This window comes from Juglans regia, chromosome 7 (genome assembly GCF_001411555.2).
Source record: "Juglans regia cultivar Chandler chromosome 7, Walnut 2.0, whole genome shotgun sequence".
Lineage (NCBI taxonomy): Eukaryota > Viridiplantae > Streptophyta > Magnoliopsida > Fagales > Juglandaceae > Juglans > Juglans regia.
The window spans coordinates 27256328-27278662 of NC_049907.1; the positions used below are offsets into that span (position 1 = coordinate 27256328).

A 22335-nucleotide genomic window follows, 5' to 3' on the forward strand; every position below is an offset into this window, starting at 1 on the left:
GGGAAAGGGAAAGAAAGTTATACCATCTTCGGGATAACCCGTGCATTGTTCACTATCCGGCATGGCCAGTAGAGTCGAAAGCCACTAGCTTAGGCTGTAGCGGTCACTACCATGACCTTGGAACAGGGCTATTTCAGGAATCGGATCTAGGGTTTTGGCTACTAGATCTAGGTTGTGCGAGGGTGGCCGACATGGTGGGGATTCCGTGGGTGGTGGCTAAAGCCGTGTACAGTGGCTATCCATGGTGATTGGGGGCTATTTGGGTGTGGGGATAGCTAGGGGTGGTCTTGGAAGGCTCGTGGTGGCCTCGTGGTGGCGATGAAGGGCGGAGCACGGCAACATCTAGCCGTGTATAGTCCATCCGAAAGGGTGAGGACACTTGTGAAGGCTAGGGGTGGCTAGGGACTATGGCTAGACATGGAGGGGTTGAGGGAGGTGTGGTGGAGTTAGTGGTGGCGTTGGGGTGGCGCCACGATGGCTGAAGGCGGCAAATCTGGGCCGTACGTGGGAGAGAGCCCGTGAGAGAGTGAGAGAACATGCAGGCGGATGGGACTTCGGCTGGGCATGAGGATGGCTAGGGGTGGTAGCCAGTGAGAGAGGAAGCTCTTGGTGGCGGTGCGGTAGCTTGGGAGGCAACGTACAACTGCGATGGGAAGAAACCCATGGGTTTCATGCTTGGCCTAGGGAGGAGCTAAGGGCTTTGGGTCAAGGGCAGGAGGAAAGGGGTGATTAGGGGAGACTCGTGGTGGTGCTCAGTGGTGTTAGCGGCTGACGATGGCAGTGCTAGGAGGGAGAAACCGTGCGGGTAGACCCATTTTGGGTTGCTTGCGTGAGGGAAAGGGGGTTGCCATGAGGGCTTTGACGGTGGATGTGCTCGCAGGCGTGAGGGGGAGCTGCCAATGGTGGCCGGTGGCGCCACATGGTGGCGTAAGGCGGTGATGGATGTTGAAGAAGGAGGACTCGGGTGAGGGCGAGAGAGGTCTGCATGAGCTTAGGGAGAGGAGAGAGAGAGAGAGAGAGAGAGAGAGAGAGAGAGAGAGAGAGAGAGAGAGAGAGAGAGAGAGAGAGAGAGAGAGAGAGGGAAGGGAAAAGTGAGGGGAAAAGAGAGAGGGGCCTGGGTTTTAATCCTAACACTTTAACTTGGGGTTTTTCAAAACTATCTAACGGTAGGCTTTAAATACTGATTTGAAAATGCATAAACACTGACTTAACTGAAAACTCTGAGAGTAATTAAGATAGAATATAATTTAAACTAAACTTTAGTTTAAAATAATATTCTTTCATTATTAAATAAATGATGAAGTTTTGCTAAATATCTTTAAGAGAATAAAACTGTCTAATTAATTGAAGTTTTCAACATAATTTAAGTACCATAATATTTTTAAATAACTAAAATCATGTTGATAAAATGATTTTTCTACAATTATAATATTTTTGGAGCTCTTTAAAAATATTATAATTGTCTTACTTAAAATCAAGATTGGCTCAATAACACTGGAAATACCCCATATAAATATTTCCAAGGCATTTAAAATATTTGAGGGCTTTAAAACACTAGGCGTACTTTAAAAATCAACCACTGCATTTAAAAACACAACTTTAATATTTAAAATGCATAGATGAGACTCGTGACCAATCAAGAGAGAGAGGAGCAGGTTGTTACATTCTCCCCTCCTTATAATAAATTCCATCTTCAGAATTTTCTTAGCATCCTAGAAATTTGCTCATCCTTGAAATTCGCGCAATGTCCTAAGAATTTTCTTACCCTTATTATGGACCCGTTCATACTAGCTCTCGTGTTGTCTTCACGCGTCTTCATGCTATCTACCCTGCCTCGACACCAGCCCCTATTGACACCAAGGCTGGGATGGTGTCAGTGAAGGCCAAAGAAACACCAGCATTGGATAAGGGCGAATGAATCTTCTCAAGATCAATGTTGAGAGACGGGGGCACTATCTGGGACTCCCGAGTGGGACGGTCCAAAAGGACCCCATAAAATTGCATGGAGAGCAACTCCTTTCCAAGCAAAAGTTCCACAACCACCAAATTGCCCTGCAGGTTCGGAGAAGAAGCCTCTGAAATAGTTGGGAGAACCCCCCTGGGTTGTGTGAGATTGGCCATTGGAGGATCAGCCCGAACTTGCTGAAGAGAATCAGAGGCACCCGCACCTCGTGGGGAAGAAGAAGAAGGTGCATCATGAGGAGACGGTACGGTCATCACCACCTTCTTTGGCAACCTCAGCTTTGGCCGATGAACGAGCACCTCAACCGAAGATTTTCTCGGAGGGGAACATCTACGGAGTAAGTTTTGGCTAGGGGAACTTCTATGGACCTTAGGCCTAGTCACCTGCATCAGTACGGTCCAGTTAGCAAAATGCATATTGGCTGGAGGAGGCAAATATTGTTGAAGGCTGCCCTCATCCAATAGGGCCTAAAACAAATAGTGTTCAGAAGGACTTTCACCGAAACCTGAACGACCTCTATCTAGCTCACTTCCTTGGGAGTCGTCGAGGGCTTGAAGCTCTTTTCATCGCCCATGACCTTCCAAATGGTGCGAATGGGGTAGTCATGCCGCTTGGCCTGCCAGACTAAGAACTCCCACCCTCTACCAAATAAGAAGAGAATGTGCCGACTCCACCCCTTCACCCTGTTATACTGTGGCTACAAATGAGCCAATGCTGAATGGACCTGAAACTGCATGTGTTGCCACTCTACTTCAGAAGATTGTGAGTAAGGAGTAACTCATGTGCAGTGGGATCAGGGTACTCAGAACCTGCCTCCTCCAGCACTCGCCTCCAAATGACGTAACATTATACTAGGATCCTCCACACATTTGGGTGGAGTTGGGCAGGTGCCAAGCCTAGGTAATCCAACACATCATGAACTGGATGGCAGAAAGACAGCCTAAGGATGTTTGAGAACATGCTATGGTACACAATCACCTTCGACGCATACCCTTCGGAGTCCACGCCGCCTTTATTGGAGGACAACACCTCAAGTTCTAGGATGGCAGGCACCTTGTAGGTTGTCCTCAGTGACTCTAACTCACCAGGAGTCACCACTGACGCCGCGAGAACCCATTGAATCTTTGTGACTCGATGCGGACCCCAGGAGGATCTATGCCCCCGTAAGCATGAGAAGGACCAAGAGGCTTGGCAGGCTTAGGGTTTTTTAGGGGCAGGACATGAAGAGTTCTTTGGAGCCACGAGAATGTAAAGACAGAAGAAGGGAAGACAAAATACATGCAGAGGGTAGTTTAAAGATAAAGGGAGGAAGTAGGAGGAGCTATGAGAAAGGAAAAGAAGGCAAAGTGAGCTCCAACGATGAAGGGAAAGGATTTAAATAGACTCCAGCGATGGTTGGCATCCCAAAGTAATGGGAATGCACGCACCCCCATGAAGCTGGCAAGAAGAGCATGAATCCCGCTGCATATACTATATGATACGACGTGGAGAGAAGGAGCCGCCTGACACCTTCAATGCTGAACTAGAAGGATGCAATCAAGTACCAAATCCAACCGTCAGAAAACGTGCCAACAAAGTTAGGAGGGGAACCGTCACCAAACATCATTAAAATGATGAAAAAACCACACAGGCATAATCTAGAGCCCAAAACCTAACAAGTAGAAGAGCCAAGAGAGTAATAACTACCCATTTCTTGGGAAGAGGATCTCAACGGTAACGACTGTGGAAAAATTTATAACATGATGATGAAGACAGAAAGGAATTCCCATTGGACTAGTCCGATAAGAATTGGTGGGGTAACTGTAAGAGGGTTTTCCCTCATGTCGGCCTGTATAGCAAGCCTGCGAAAGACCACTGGGGAAGTAAGTCAGAGAGCCCAGCCAAGCTCAGCCAATCCCAATGACCCTCCTCTAAAAGGAGTTAATGGGCCTCTGCAGAATACTCGGCCCATTAGCAAAACCCACCCCCGAAGCAACCCACACATGGGCAAAGTGGATGGTAGGGCAGATGAGACTCACCGCCCTAACACCTCCCCATTGTCACCTTACCCTCGGGTACCTGCGCAAGCAGGTGGGTAAAAAATATGGAAAACCCTTGAATCTCTTGACATCAAGCATGGAGGGGTTTAACAGAGAACGTCTGCAGGATAAAGTGAGCCAGAGAGCCATGTCGCATTAATGACGCCTCCCAAAATCTACACTGCATTAAAAGATTCTGACTAAGCGAACAGTTGAAGTGACATGGACTCCTTGAAGCCAAGTATGAGTTGTCCCCACCTAGAAACCTAGTGTAAAAGTTGAGCTCCAGGTACAACAAACTCTCTCTGATTCCTAAAAACTCATACACAAACTACTAAGGAGATATACTGACTTTAGTATCGGAGACTCCCCGAACTCCACCAAGGTTCCTCACTCTCCATGTTTTCTTAAGTGTGCAGCTGAAAAACTCAAAACCTAAATTGTTGGAACTCGGCCCAAAGGTGTATGAAATACGACATAATCATGTACTATATATCTTAACATGTACTATATATCATATTCGAAGAATTTTTTGAGTGCATCTACCCTTTCTCTCTAAACCCAAACACCGCAACTTTTCTCTCTAAACCCAGCATCTTTCAGACCGGCTAGAGGGGGTGGGAGCTTCGGCTCCTTCCCCTTACGGGTCCCTATAGCCAACACGCGCCCCACCAAGAGGTTGCCCAGTCGCCGATCTACACGTCCACCGAACATGTCCCCAACCGGAGTGGAGCGTAGCCTGCACGCGCGGGACGAAAATTCCGAAGCTCGTCAGCGTGTGGCCCTCACGCGCCACCAAGGAGCTCTTTACTATTGCAACGCGCGGCAGCTCCCGAACCGGCGACTCTGGATCTTCCAAGACCGACCGTCGGTTTTCCCTTCTGAGGCGTTTTTGTGCACTATTTTTTCCCTTTTTATAGTGTTTTTAATATAATTTATTTATGCATTGTCTTTATTTTCAAGAAAACAAAAAACCCAAAAATATTTGTCCTTTCGGACTTAGGTCCAAAGGGTGTTGTCCTCCCTCCGCTTAGTCCGTGATGTTGGGGTTTGGTTTCTCCATACCCCGTCCAGTTGGGTATGGAGTTTTGTGTTTGGTTACTGCAAACTCTGTCAGAAACAGAGTTGTGCTATCTCTTAGACTTCGGTCTTTTGAGATAAGCTGTCTGGACTAGACTATGTCAGTCACAATAGTGTACTGGGATTCTACTAACATTTGTAATTGACTTGTTGTTTGAAGTCAAATTTGTATGTCCTCTTTAAATGAATGGAAGGAGATCCATTGTTATCAAAAAAAAATATATATATATCTTAACATGAAACTTGCATACACGTACGTACATTTTATATATGATCTACAAAAACAATAAAGCTTATGTGTACTTCTATTAATGTTTGTCATTTTATGAAAAATCCATGAGTAGGGCAAGTCACAAACCTTGATTCGAAAGGTACTGATCACCTGCGTTGGTTATTTTAGTTTGAAATTATATATTTCTTCTAGAAATTAATTATTATGCAAGATAACAAACTTCATTGTTCTTTGCCAATGGGAAAAAAATATTGCATTAGTTAGAATTATATTTGTTATATAATATAGTATATATACTTATACTACTTATATATATACTTATATTACTTATATAACACTTATACTTAATTATTATATACTTATATTTATACTAATACTTATATACTACTTATATATACTTATATAATACAATAAATTATACTACATATATATATACTTATATTACTTATATAATACTTATATTTAATTATTATATACTTATATTTATACTAATAATTATATACTATTTATATATACTTATATACTAAAATATATTATATTTATATATACAACTATATAATTATATACTACTATATATATAATATACTTATATATTTATACTTATATATATTTTTTCACTTATATTATAGTTAGATATACAACTATATATACATTCGAACGGATAAAATATTTAAGGAAACCATTCAAAAGTCATAACTATCAGTTCGAATGATAAAAAGTAAATATTAGCCATCGTGTCCAGACCCTAGCGTCGTTAGAATGCAAAAACTTCTCCACTCCATCGCACTAGTGCCAAGAACTACCAAACGCTACCGTTAAAGCCACTGTCCACCACCACTCTCCAACCCGTAGCAGGTATGTTCTCTCCCCATCATTTTTACCAATTAATTTCTCCTAAAACTTATTTTAAATGGTTTGAAAATGGAGTTTTGAAAAAAACCCCATTTCAATCCTGTAGTTGGCTAGAAATTGAGGATGGGATGGCTCTATGGTCATCCCGGCCTTTCATTATTGTTGTGGGAAGAAAAAAGAAGGTTATAAACTGATTATTTCTAGTTTTGGCAATGGCTGAGTCGACTCATCCATTGCTGAGCTCGATCCAAAAATTGTTGTTTGAACGTGTATTAAACGTTTGAAGAACATATGAATGGTGATCGTTTGAACCACAATTACACGATTCGAACAACAATCTATTAGCGTTCAAATGGATATTTATTACTGGTTGAACTCACTGTAATACCGTTGGAATGTGTTGTTAGGCATTCGAACGGTACATTTCTTATTTTAAATTTTTGTTAGATATAATTATCTTGATCTAATTATAATTATGATATTTTGTAATCATTGTCCTTAATTTATTAATTAAATTTAGCGTCATTCCAATGGCTTCTCGGGGAAAGAAGTGGGTCAGATTAGGGCAATCATCTAGCAAAGACATCTAAGAGAGGGCTATTATGTTAGAGCGCCAAGTGAAGATAGATGATTTTAGGGATCTTCTATGGGAGAGACATTCTCTCGCATCTATCTTTCTCGATCGTGGTTGATCATTGATCAGAAGGACAAAGGGACGGACAAAATAGTTTTCTGCATCAATATTGTATCTGAGTTCTATAGAGAATTTGGTCGTGCCAGCCAGGAGGATGATGCATACACCTTCTCCATTCGAGGCGTCTTAGTACAATTTTCAATTGATGTAGTTGGTGATTTTCTTTGTATCCCTCGACTGTACATTGCATATCCTAATGTGGTGCCGAGAGAGTCTACGCCCGTAGGTAATGGAGAGACTACAAAGGAAGAGGATACTATGATGCCTGATGAGATCGATGGCCTCGTTGTTCATGAAGTTCGTCAGTTGGTTGTGGGTTCAGATGCTCCTTCCTATAATGGGAGCAAGAGCATCAAACAGATGGACTTATCTAGTTTTTTCAAGATCATGAACATTACTCGTGAGGAGATTGTAGATATCATGTGTGCAGAGATGCACGCACAGACGTAAAAAATCATTGATGCAATCTGGGTCGTCCTCGCAGAGATTGAGTCGAAGCTCATATCTCGAGTGACTGATATTGAGACACGCCTTGTTGGAGTCGAGGCAGTGCTGCATGATCTAGCCCAGTACTAGTTTATATCTTTTATTTGCATTAAATGTGCTTTTTTGTATGGACAAACATTAAATATTCAAATAGTCATACATTATATTTTTGGGATACAATTAATGTATGGTTTTTATTTTTAGTGTTTACTAGCTTGTTTATTCTTAATTATGTTTTTTTTTTTTTCATTTTACTTACCGTTCACGATAATATAAAAAATGACACTATAAGTAAGTCTACTATTTTTTTTCTCCTCCTTTATTGTTATGGATAGAAAGAATGAACTTAAATTGATTTCCGGGTTTGAAGGGGGCGCATGGCTGTGTTTGTATATGGGAATTCCTCTTTATGTGGGGCGTTTGAAGATTAGTTTATTTGATGGTTTCTTGGCAAGGATTCAGAAAAAAAAAAAAAAAAAAAAATTGGCGGGATGGAAAAGCAAGATCTTATCTTTTGGGGGGAAGATCATTCTTATTAGACATGTGTTGAATAGCATGCCAATCCATCTGCTATCGGTGTTAAAAATGCCCAAGGCTGTGTTTTGGAATGCTTAAAAAAATCTTTTCTGATTTCCTTTGGGGATCTTCAATGGAGCTTAGGAAGCGTAAGTGGGTCTCTTGGAGTCTAATTTGTAAGCTAGTAGAGGAGGGCGGACTCAGTGTTAGAGACTTGATGGAGGCGCAGGAATCTTTATTTATGAAACTTGCTTCGAGGCTGTTAACAGGGGAGTCTATGTGGGCGGAGTTTTTTCGAAAATCATATCTTGGGTGAGAACATATTTACAAGGCAATTTAGCTTCACAAAGGATCTCGGTTTTGGAAGGGTATAAAGGCCTTAATGTCGAGGGTAATTCTGAATTCTAAGTGGCTGGTTGGGAATGGTAATTTGAATTTTTAGATGGATAATTGGGTTGGGTGTGGTCCTTTGCAGGATTTCTATCCGGTGGTAGGAAGTAGTCTACTATCGGTTGTTGAGGTAATATAGATGACAAGGGTCCAAAAATTGAAATCATTCAGGACTTGGTTCCGTCTGAGGTTCTGCAGGTAATTCGTGACGCTAGCATGCGGCTGAGATAGAGGTCTGATGTGTTGATTTGGAAACATTCTTTGGAGGGTGACTTTACCATTAAATCTGCCTAGGAGATCTCTAGGCAACGTGGACAACCATGTGAATGGAGAAAGTGGTTGTGGCAAGCTAATATTCCTAAGAAAATGTCTTTTCTCTGTTGGAGGGCGAAGAGAGGTGCAGTCCCGACTGATGATGTTATTCAGAGCCTGGCCATTCCAATAGCCTCTAAATGCCACTGTTGTACAATGCCTAAAGTGGAAACAATGCATCATATTTTTTGTAAGGGGCCGAGTGCTCAAGAGGTATGGAGGTACTTTGCAAATCTGTGTCAGATAAGACTACTGCAAATCAGAAACTGGAAAGGTTTGATGTCCTTTTGGTGGCAACGAGCAACAACACAATCTCAAGTAGGGTGGATATGTGGAGCTTTGCCCATTATTATTTCTTGGGCTTTATGGAAGGCTCAATGTACGACTAGAATGGATGACACTTCATTTAAGGTAGAGGATACAATTCGAACTAAAAAATTTCTACTCAAAGATGCTTCTTCTAATCTGGAAAAATTCCAGCAAATGAGAAAGAATGATAGGTTGGTGATGGAGAGTTTGAGGATACCAATTGCCCCTATTCATAAGAAACAAGCGGTTTTTATCAAATGAGTGATGCCGGAAAGGGGAAAGGTGAAGCATAATGTTGATGGTGGTGCTTGTAACAATCCGGGATAGGCAGGGGGTGGAGGTATCAACCGAGACTCCAATGGCAAGAGTATTGCAGGATTTGTGCATCACTACAGATTTTCGTCTAATACAGTTGCCGAATGTCGAGCTTTATTAAATGGTCTTCGGCTATGTAAACGATTGAGGCTGCAGGATGTTCTAGTAGAATCGGATTCATCGGTAGTCATGAATTGGCTCACTTCGGATTTGTCGACTTTGGTTTCTTTGGGATTTTTGGGAGGAGATAAAAGAGCTTGCTAATTACATTAATGCACGCTTTAGGCACATTTTTCGGCAAGCAAATATGCTTGCGAATTTCTTGACGAAGGAAGGGACGCATGGTGTTAATATTGATTTTGTTGGCTCAGAATTTGAACTAATACGTGTGCGAGGTTTGATTCATATGGATCGTTTGGGGATTCCTTTTATTAGAGAGAAATGAGATTTGTTTTTGTTGGGGGGTTTTTTTGTAACCACGGTGTCGTCCGCCATGTGAGGTTTGTTCTAATAAATTCAGGTTAGGGGCCTCTCTTGGACAGGGGGCCCTAACTTTTTTCAAAAAAATAAAAATAATAACACTATAAGTAATATTTATTTAACTAAAAATCTTATTTAATATCAAATAAATCACTAAGATATTTTTACATTAATTACATAAAATTAATTTATGAATTTGTAAATATTTTATGTTCTGTTTGAACAAGGTTTAAAAAAATCCCCGCCAATTTTAATTTAATTTCCCACCAAATGATCCGTTTGAATGCATAAATGTTGTGTTCGAACGCAATATGTGAAATTCGAACAATCTTGCAACCTTTTTGCCAAATTTTCCTACCAAATCTTTCCTGTTCGAACAAACCGGCCAATTGAGGTTCGAATAGATTTGAACTTTCTCCGACAAAATAAATTACTTCCCTACCAAAATTACTATTCGAACAAATTATAAACTATTTGAACAAACATTAATTCCATGTTCGAACGGATTTTTTGCATTCAAATGGGTTTGACTTTTTGAGACTACCTAATTCGTCACAGAAGATCTAGTCCGAACTGATATTTAGTTGTTTGAACGTTTTTATAAAGCCAAGAATTTTTTGAAACGAAATTTAAATTTTGTCTCCAATAATTACTTTTAGGAATGAAATTTAATTCGTCCCTAAAACTAAAATTTGTTATAATGTATGAAGTCCTCTATATATGGTACAGTACCGAAAAGAATATTAATCAGGAAAAATTTGATTAGATTCAATGGGGCCTTAACGACCCTGCAGGGAACACGGTTGAGCTAGCGATCCCTTGCGCAGACATTAAACGCGGTGAGATCGATCGAGGTGATTTTAGTAAGAAACCAGCAGCTAGCTAGCTAGCTTGAGCGTGGCCAGAAAGGAAGAAAAAACTGCCCCCACGATGAGGCAAACATATGGTACGTGATGCTCATTAGATGACAAGAATATGATCAAGACCTTGAAATTTTTTTCATACAGTCGCTTTGGCACGTGCGAAGAATACTACTACCAGTACTCATGAATATGTAGAGAACCATGCATGATACATGTGGCTTTGAATATATATATCTGTTTTCATGTAGAATTTCCACGCGATATTCATAGGCACGATCATCCACAACGGCAGGAAATTAAAAGGGCTAGACAAAACGGTATAATATTTGAACTGACATTTGAATATCTCATCATGTATGTACGTAGAATTTCTAAGCTTTTCATGTTTGAAGTACTACCCATTTGATGAAACTAGTACTGCTTTCGATACATGTTACAGCTTGATCCCATCTCTTGCATCATGTTTATATGGAAAATATTACAGCGATAACGACTTTATTATAACTTTTATACATTTATCATGTGTCATGTAATGCTGCATATATATATATATATATATATATATATATATATATAGCATGTTAAAAGATTTGGGACTTTCAACACACAAGTGTGATATTATAGAATATATAATATATCAAATTTCTTTGTTTAGTTTTTGACTTTTCTTAATTTGACGTATTTAGAATTAAAGAAAGGGGAATAATTGAAGGAAGAAGGGTGGAAATTCTTGCACTGATCAGACATATTTAATGGTGAATACAAGTACGACGAGTGAATAAATGAGATACATACATACATATATATATATATATATATATTTATATATATTTAACATTAGTGTTCTGTAGTTGCGATCGATTCTCTCAAGATGACATGCATGGTTTTATAGGTACTTATATAACAAAAAAAAAGGTGGAGATATATATCAGTACTATAAGAAATTAAAATGAGTATTTATAATGAGTTATTTGCTCTGAGTGATTACTATTTGTGACGAGAATAAAATCATTTTAATAAAAATAATCATTTTAATAAAAATAATTGATAATAAGTAAGCAATTTTTTTGTAGTTCTGTATTGGATGGAGTACTTAATTATACTGTTGGTGTCTTTGTTATGTTCAGTGTACTATTGGTATGCAGAAGATGATAGATAGTATAATGATTGATGAGCATTAGTTGATGATGGTGGGTGATCGTGCCGTGGTAGATATGATTATAAGGGCCGGCGCAAAGGCAAGGTGATTAAGATGATTGCTTAGATTATCTAGTTATAAACCCTCTCAAATTAAGAGCAAGACTCCCATAAATTATTTATATATTTAACTAATTACAAAAGAAATGAAAGAAGTAAAGGTTGTAAATTTCCCAAAATGGTAGCTAGATATATATATATATATATATATACACACACACACACTAGATCAAAGGCCATGCATGCAGCATGTGTTGATAAATGAAAGAAGGCCTAATTAAATTTAATAATTAAACTGCAAGAATGAAATAATTACACGAGTTCTTAATTAATGAACCCATAATAATAGAATAGCCATGAAGACGAATTAAGTAAATGTCTGCTTTAAAAAGAGAATAAGATACATGGCATATATATATAGACCTTTACATATATACAAGACATGATATATAATAATGAAGAATTAATTCACTAAAAATATTCATAATTAGTACAACCTAGCTAGTTTGAATATACATGGCATATATAGAAGACTAGTGCTTCTTCTTCCCAGATCTTATATATCGAGTTTGCTCATGTTAACCTAGCTTACTACAACCTAATTTTCAGGTTATATATATATATATGGTGATTCCAGATGAGAGCATGCTTATATATATACTAATTATAGGTGGACTAAGCTGTATATATCCACAATCTAAGCTAGCTAGCTTCTTCATCCCGGATCTTAAATCGAGATAATTTGTTGTTAAAACTAAGCAAGAGGATTCTGGCTATGGTGATTGCACATGAGACGTCGTACGTCGTCCGCGAATATATCCAATACTCGATCCATTCTTCACTTGATCATCAGGATCATGTGTATATTAAGATCTTACCATGCGGATCCAGGAAGAAAAGGTACTGAAACTTCATATATACTTGGGAAAACAGGGGGGGATATATAAAATATACATAAATTTCCTGCTAATTAATACAGAACTGCCTCGATATATGTCTTTCCAGAGATGGTAATTGATCTTCGACATACACATATAATAATATTTCTCTTTCTTTTTCGAGGCTAGCTATCAAAATCTTCTCTAAATGTTAGTCTGAAAAAAAAAAAAAAAAAAAAAAAAGAGTACAAGGTTTTTACAGATTTCAGAAACAATATTCCTTGTTCTAATTATGAACAACAAATTAATTAATATGTCTTTTGTGACTGAACCAAGTTTACAGTACTGTTGGTCTGATCAGCAGTAGTCCTGATCCAGGGCAACATGTTAAAATTTTGTGCACTCGTCAGGAGCATCTCTCTTGCTCTGTCGAGTAAATCTACGCTGTGTCTATGTATGTCCAGCCGCTTCGGACATCTAAGCAAGTTGATATATGTCTCCAAATCATGAACACACGAAGGGTTTTTCATGTTGAAGAAGTCAAGGACTAGTTCAATACCCACATGAGAATAACACGAGCAGCTCCATGGCAACTCGTATCTTCCCCCCAAAACCCTAAAATTCTCGTTGAATAAAACCCCCGGCATCTTCGTTATGGGGTCATTCACATTCACTATTCTTAGGACTTTAACACCCAATTCCTCACACCTTTCCTTGAAGCCTGCGTTCCCGACTCTCGGGCCTCCGAACGAAAACACTGTAATTGGTATGTGTCGACTCGAATTCTGTTTGTTCAATCCGAGCTCGGCGATATCGTAAGCAAGCAAAAGAGCCAGAGAGCTCCCCATGCTATGCCCGGCCACTGTTATGCTCAGTTCCTCACCTTTGTACTTTGTTAGCAGCCGAGACACCTCTGAAAGAAGCTGTTCCCGGCAACTTCCGAGCCCAAACTTGCTGGTACTCTCGTCTGAAGTATAGAGGCTTAGAAATCCAGCCTCCACCTTGACATCAGGCCGAGGATTGTGAGGGTCAAGCCGTGCCGGAGTCAATGAGCTCATTAGGTTTGCGATCCACTCGGAATTAGTGACTGTTCCCCTGAAAGTAATGACTATATCTCTCCTCCCAAGCCTCCGGACAGAGTCATCGGAGGACACGGCAACATATCCAACCCAACGTCCGCAGGAAGCACCACTTTGGGTCGGAATATTGATGTCCGGGGTGGCATAGATGTACTTGGTGACTTCGTAACCACAATTCTCCATCCCCACCTCTCTGAACATGTTCTTCCTCCCGTATTTGCAATTCAAGTAGCGTTTGGAGTTGGGTTCGAGATCGAAAGCCTTGTAACAGGCGGTGACAAACTCACCGTACCGAATAATCTCTTGCCGAAGGAGAGGGTGCAATGGTTCCAAGAGATATTCCCAGTCGTCGGAGCCATGGATCTCTCTCCAAAAGTGAGCCAAACTCGAGCTCGTTTTGAGCTGTGCCCTGGAGGTCGCCACTGCTGTTGCTGCTAGAGAAGCAAAAATTGCCTGTCTGGTGGATGAGGTTCCGGTTTTCTTGGGCAATGGAACTTGCCCAAATGAATGCGACCGACGACTAATGCTGTCTGAAAATGCAACATGGCTCATGTTCATATTTGGGTTTGACATAAAACTCGTGGAAGCCATTACTTATGGTTTTCAAGAAACACACAGATCGAGAACCTCTGAGCCAGAGACACAGAGACAGAGAGAGAGGGAAGGAGTTAGGGAGAGAAGTGATGAATATTCTGGACGGTGGAGGCCAATAGCTATTGGATTTACAGCATAATAGAGAGGGGGAGCTTAGAAGTATGGAAAATTTATAGGAGGAATCGAGTACTATTTGTGTGTGTGCGTGTGGGGAGCCACGGAGAGAGAGAGAGAGAGAAGAAAAGTGAAGAGATTGGGAAAAGGCATGTTTGGCGAGGATTTGACTAAGAACATCAAGAATTCCAAAGCTTTTAATTTAATCATTTAAATGGTCGGTTGTGTAAACAGTCGCATCCCTGTCGTTCTTCTCACCCTACCCTCTCCACATATAATATATAAATATTGCGGAATGCGGCGGGACTTTCTTTTTAATAAAACGGTAATTAATAAAAGAAATAATTATAAAAATCAATCTACACCTTTCTAATAATTAATCAGCTTAAGTACTGTAAGGCCCTGTTTTTGGGGATTTTTTTATTCTCTCCTTCCCCTCGATGTTGACTTTTTCAGAATTACTACGAACGTACGTACGCTTTGCTACCCAACTCTTTCAGTCTCGTAAAAGTTATACGTTACATTTGGCTGTATTTACTTTCTTTTCTTTTTTTTTCTTCCCTTATACATTAATATCCCTTTTAGTCTTCATTCCTAATTCACATATTATATTTAATTTTTAATTTTTTATTCTTATTAAATTAAAGAAGTTCTTCTATTGATATGCATTATCTATACACCACATATTTAGTAAGAAAAAAAAAATTATATACAGTGTGTGATATATGAATGATAAATAGAATTTTTCATAAATTATTATATAAATGTATTACTTATTGTGAAAATCACTAGATCAATTATAAAAAATCAAATTAAAAAGATTTTAATATTAAGTACTAATGAGAAAATTTTAACAAATTTCAAGTATACAAGTCTGGTACACGCCCTTGTAAAATACGTGGACTCCAATATGAAAAAATATATATAAAAAAAATCACATTTTTCTGTAGGGTCTAATTTTTTATAATATGCTTGCACGAGACTTACCCACCTAATAGGCTAATACTTGTATTTAACATTACGCAATTTATTAATAATTTGCCTTTTAATTTGAAATTAAGTATGCCAGACCAAAATCCATGAATATTGATCCGGATTCCGTATCCCTTGCAAATTAAAAAAATATATATATATGATACTCCTTCCAAAATTTTGAAATAAATAAATAAATTCTCATACAAAAAATCTTAATCCTTTTTTTTTTTTTGTTGAAAACAATCCTATTGATACTACCGACCTTCTTGATTAATAAAAGATAGAAAATTATATACACCATACTACCATATCACTTAATTTATTTTACTATATAAGATGTGACATATTTATCACTATTGAATAATTATTTATCATCTAATGGTAATAAATATGTCACATCTTTCATGGTATGGTGTGATTATGTATAATATCACTCAATAAAAATTGATCTGCCTTGGTTCTGTTTACAAGTTATGTATAGAAATGATTTTCATTATTTTTATATACTAAGAAAATATTAAGAACAATAATTATTTATCAAGAAAATTGATTTCTAGTGATATTCTTGTTGTTTAATTACAGAATAGTTTAGGGTTTATGTACTTTTTACTCTCTACACAACCCCTCTCCCCCCTCAAAAAACACAAACCAAAGGACGAGAGGACAGGGTTGGAGCTTTGGCTCCCTCCCTCATCCCTCCTCCCTCTTTTTCTAGTTGTTATTTTTTATTTTTTTTTATTTTGTTTGTTTTTTCATTTACAGTAGGGCAAAATACAGATCTGTTATTTTTTGGAACCAGACGATCACCATGCGCCCCACAGACAAATAATCTCGTCGAACGAAGCAGTGCGTGAGCCACCCTAGTCTCGATGTATGCATTTTTTATTTCCTCTAAAGTTGAAAATGCAGATCTACAGCTTTCTAAGCTGTAATTCGCTATTTTTTCATATATATTTTACATTTTCTGTTATTTCCTTTGTTTTAGGTTAATAAAAAAAAAATCTCTTGAATTTTTATCCATAGAGTGTATCCTCTATTTCTTCTTAGACAGAATGTAGAGTTGTTTAATTTTATCTTATGACAGAATGTGGAATTTGTTAAATCTATCTTAGGATAGAGTATTATCTCTCAGACAATTTGTCTGTAGATAGTTACAGTAATGGATTAGATTATATCAATTGTAAAAAAATTTACATGTGTATAAGAGAGCCCTAAAAGCAATAATTGACTTATATTTTATATGTTTCAGCTTAAAATTGTAATATCTCATTTTGAATTAATAGACCTTAAAAAAATAAAAATTACCGAATAAACGTTTGATCCGTTGAATTGACGCTAGCCACGTACGTGTGAATGTCCAAGGTATATCATGATGTGAGTCTGCTTATGCGGCATGACGCGATATCTGACGCAATCTTGACTATGACCACTATTCTCCTACATAATTAATATTTAGAAAATAATTTATATATAATATTTTTCATAATATATTTTATAATAATGTGTTAAATGAAAAAAATAATTTTTTAAAACAATTTTATGTATCTATGATTCATGTTACAAGTAATTTTATACCACGAACAATAAGTACTTTGATGTATAAAATTAACGGTTTAATTGTACATAAGCCTTTGGAATTTTACTTTTTTATAAGTTAAAGCGTCAGTTTTAAATTTTTCACAAAATCGATAAATAAACTTTGAGAAATTAACAATTAGGTACATTCGTTAATGATATTTCATTAGAAAATTAAGGACTGGATTATCAAATGACATTAGCATGCCACATGTAAGTTTTTTATTGACTAATGCGATCGCATGTCAACAATTGACACAGATCATCACTCCCGTTAGAATAAGGAAAGATTGATCGATGGAGTACATAGTTTCGAGTTTCTTGAAATTTCGATATTAATTTGGTGAAAATTCAAAACTCAATTACTAATTTCACAATTAATCCAAAATCAAATGCTATCTTCTTCACTAACCACCATAATATATTTGCATAAAAAATAAAGAAACAAAATAAAAATATTTTATTTTTTAAAAAAATTAAAACTATTTAGAGTAAATTTATTAGGATTAAAAATTTCAATTATCCATGATATATCATATATTTATTTAGAGTTTTGTTATAAATTAACGACTGTTCACATCACACATCTCATACATATAATTTTTTTATAAGATGTAGATGTATTTTTATAGAATATATATATATATTTTTTATAAAATATAAAATTTGAAATCATAAATAGTATCGAGAAAATCTTTTGATTCGTTTATACAGTGTTAAAAGGATCAGGTGACGTATAGACGGGGTCACGGGGGCAGCGCCGACAATTTTCTTTGGAGTCCCCAAGTTTGATAAGAATTACATGCATGGCCCAGGTTAGAGGTAGCATGAGGACCCGGGGTCAGGATAATTGGGACTAGTGGCCAATAATAAAAATAAATAAATAAATCAACGCACGCTTTGTGCGCGCGCTACCTTATTAATATATATTTGTTTGGTTTCCATCAGGGGATATTGGAGCGAAGCTTCATTTGCTAAAATTAACTAAACTGAACGTTCAACGCGGCGAGTTGTTGATGATGTTCATGTTGTTGTAATTACTATATTTATATTTATATTTATAATTTTAATATCAGAAATAGTGATAGCACGTTAGGGATTTGATCACAATATTAAAAAATTAAAAAATGCTAGATATAAACGGCATGCGTAATCATTGCGTAAACAGTATCCAAGTAAAAAATGAAACAATTCGTTTTGGATTTGGATGACTCTCATTCTCCCTTCCTCCGAATCCAGAGCTCCCAGTCTCCCTCCCTCGTTTTTCCCATTCTCCCCATCTTCTTTGAACCTGTTCTCCCCTTGCGAATCGTTCTCTCCCCGAACTCCCTCCCTCAGACTTTCCCTTCCTCAATATTCCTTAATTACATGCCCTTTCACAGTTATTACAAGAAAGTAGTTGAAGAACAATACGAATGAACATGAGCATAATAGTGGAATGGTGAAATGGGTCTGCAACAAGGAGCCATGATATCACTAGTTGTGACCCACTGATGTAAATAAAACTTTTACTGAGTAGTTTCATGGTCGTACGTACGATGCACCATTTCTCTCTCAGTCAAGTCGATATTGTAAGAGGGCTAGGAACACGGAAAGGCTAAAAAGCAACAATGTAAAAGCAAGAAGAAGAAGAAGAAAAAGAAGAGGGAGAAGATACAGAGAGACTTAACGCGTAGTTGTTGCCTTGTTAGGTTCAAACCTCAAAAAATTTCAACTTCCTTGACAAATACATGATGGGTATGGGATGACCTGGAATTTCTTCTTAGCTTCTTCTACTTCCACGAACTTTGAATTTCCGAAACTGAACATCGATTTGGGTTTCGTTTATTTCGTCTAGTTGAAGGACAAGCCAAAATCCACGCAAAATCTCTTTTCAAATTTCTATTTTTCGCATTTTTTTGTTTTTTTATTTAAATATAATGGCTGACGTGGCATAGCCAATTGTAGGTCGTTTGTGCGGCCTGACTGTACTTAGAAGAATTGTAAAAAATTTAGTTTTAATTTTTTTTTATTATATATATATATATATTTCTTCTACTTATCTTTAATCATATTTATTGATGTGACAGTACATATTATACAACTGATTATATTTAAGTGACCGAACGACTTCTAAGATCTAGTTACATCAATTAGCATTGGTTTGGATAGTAATATAAAATAAGATGAGATGATTTTAGATGAGTTGAATAAAATATTGTTAGAATATTATTTTAAAATTTGAAAAAATTAAATTATTTATTATATATTTTTGTGTGAAAATTTAAATAAATTGTAATGATAAAATGAGATATTGGGTTGAAAGTATTTCTGTAGCCAAACATGACCTTAATATTGAGATTAAAAATGACAAGATCTAAAATAAAAATCACATCCTAATTACATCTTGACTATATATATTTCTTTCGCTATCATAAAAATAAGAAAATATTTAGATAATTATCCGTTTCATTTTATTTTTTTTTAATGTTTTGGCCAAGCTGAGGTGGTCATGGGCATATAATAATGGCCGCATAGAGAATCTTTGTACTTCCATGATACCCTAGCTAGCTAGGGAGTATACTCATGACCATCCAAATTGATGTGGTACTTTTGCATGAGGGCAGGCATCACCGGCCACTGCTGTTTTGTTTAACATCTGATAATATTGGGCTAATTTAATTCCGTCCACCCAGCCAGTTGTATGATCTTTTATGTATGTTGTCCACTTTTGACTGCCATGTCATCATCGGTGGTGGGGGATGTATGTATCTCTTTTAAGATGCATGTTGAGAGTGAAAAAAACATTGAAAACGTAGTAGTACTTAAGTTCACGCGCACGACAATATATGTTTGTTATTTTAACCTTGTCCGTGTCTGTCTCACAACATGATCAGTACTATTCATCGCTTTAGTGGAAAACACATTTGATGTCTTGTTTCTTGTTTGTATACTCAACTTGTTCAGTCAAACAAAGTGCATGACATGAACATAAGATCATCAGTGATTCTCTTGTACCCGTTTTTGTTGGAAAATCAAAACACAATTGTACTCCGATTCTAAAAATGAATCCTCCTAGAATCAGCGTACGGCTAGTACTCGTTCATATGCTGTTTCATAATTTCATTATTAATCAAAGTCAAAATTCATACTTGGCGAATGGTCAAAAACAATATAAAGCTTATTCGTGTAATTGATGAATTCGATCTCTCCGGCCACACTCTTATTTCGTGTAAATATTGGATATTATAAATTTTTGAAATAAGTGGTCATTTGATATGATATTGATAAAAATAGAAGTGCTAAATTCGAAACCTGATTGACTTTGTAGTCGAGGAGTGATGCATGATTTACTTTATAAGCAGGCCGGGGTAAGAGAAATTAATGGACTAATAGTCAAAAAAGCTAGCTAGGTTTGTGGGCAAATTGATCTCAAGATCAGCATGCACGAGTAACTTCCAGCAACAAGGACTCATATATAGCAAAAGCAGAATCTCAAGAGACAATTAACCAACAAGATATAATATAAATAAGAGAACAACCATAAAAACTGTTTCTTTAAGTTACAGCATATATATGCGCAGCATGCAGCAGCAATATAAGTACTACGGATATTACAAAATCCTATGACCCAAAGGGCAAAGAGTACTTCTTTTACTGTAAACCAGCTACTTTTAGGCTTCGTTTGGTTCCTCAAATACTCTCAACTCATCTCAACTCATCATTACAACTTTTTCAAATTCTAATACAAAATATAATAAACAATTCAATTTTTTCAAATCTCAAAATAATAATAATATTAAAAAATAATATTCCAACAATATTTTATCATCTCAACTCAACTCACTTCAACATCCAAACACAACCTTAAAAGGCTTGTCTCAAACCGTGTACCAGCTGTTTGTTTTCGCATGCATTTTTAGGCGCCTGCCCGCTTATCTTAAGACAATTAGTATATTCACTCATTCAAAGAGAATAAATAGTTTGAATGTTTTGAGATTCAAAATTTAAATAGTGAGCAAAGTAGTTAGTGATCTGGTGATCCTAAGAAGTCAATAGCTCTATTTAAAGAATACAGATACGTTAATGAAACTCTCGAATATTTTGACTCTAAGAAGATTTTTATTATTACTGACTTAGATATCGGAGGCGTCCATCAAATCCCCCAAGCCACCTTACTCTTTGCATGATTAGAGGAAATCGAGAGTACGTAGCAGTGAAACACGTCGTTAACAATTTCAATCCAACTTTAGCCTTTGTCTTCCTATGCATTTCAATCCAACCTTCTTCTTCATGAGGAGGGCCCATGGCAACCTTCTTCTTCATGAGGAGGGCCCATGGCAAACACACTTCTTCATGTATCACGTACGTGCATCCAAGATCGACTTTTCTGCTTTTAATGGTACATACGACCAAATTAAAGATGATCAGAGTCCAATTAAAAGTTTTACGGTGAATTCAAACAGTCTGTTCCCAGTCATATATTCAACGTCCAAAACTCACACACATATAAATATATATGGTCCAGTCTCCATTATGACCAAGCTGTTGAGTCTTATACTCTCTGATCTTGAGCTCTGCTGCGGCTTCTGCTTTTTACACACGTACACTCTTGCACATGAAACTGAAATGGTTCGAGTTTCATGAACAAAAATCAATGCATGCTTGATAAAATATATAAATGAAGATCAGTATGATATAATCTTAGAATATAATTAAATGGGACGTCATGCAATATGATAAAGAAAACAATATGATAATGAAGTGAACCCAATTAATTAATAAAATATTTAAAAACCGTATATACCAGCACAATCAATTGAAATCAATGCCTTCCTGCTGCATGCAGCTTAGTCAATTTGAGCCAAGCCATGAAGTAGTATTAAATAGAACTATACTAATTGCACGCAAAGTACGTATATATAGAACAAATTAATGTAAATAAATACCTACTTACAGCTTTCAGTATCATATTATATTAATATAATACAGTAATTTTAATAAGTACTTTGCCAAAATTCTGGCATAATTGACATAACTTTAGGCCTCTAAAATAGAAGTTTGAAATTCGAAATCAACTCAAAAAATAAAATAAGAACTTTAAATTTCCTAATTAATAAAATATGCTTGTTTAAAAAATGTTTCATTGCGCACTACGGATTATATCCCATTCATAAGTGATGATTTATCGCAAAAATTTTAAGCAGAAACAAAGAAATAAGATGTCAAATAAAAATGACTGAAATATATATATATATATATAAATTAATTAGATATTTTCTCGCCAATTTGCATGGAAATTAAACCCAAGCTAGATTGGTGGCTCCCACTACTCACGTACAGGCGCTAGCAGAATTGGGGGAAACTACGTACGTACGTTCTTGTTGCTAATCAAGATGGATGATTAAGAAACAGTACTCCCACTGCCAATCTA

General features: G+C 37.0%; 1 protein-coding gene across 1 annotated transcript; it reads right to left on the reverse strand.

The window, feature by feature from the left end:
* Positions 1-12893: 12893 nt before the first annotated feature.
* Positions 12894-14255, reverse strand: LOC108985625 (galactolipase DONGLE, chloroplastic-like). Its single transcript, XM_018957987.1, has one exon. It carries the CDS (start codon positions 14253-14255, stop codon positions 12894-12896), a length of 1362 nt encoding a protein of 453 aa, XP_018813532.1.
* Positions 14256-22335: the final 8080 nt, after the last annotated feature.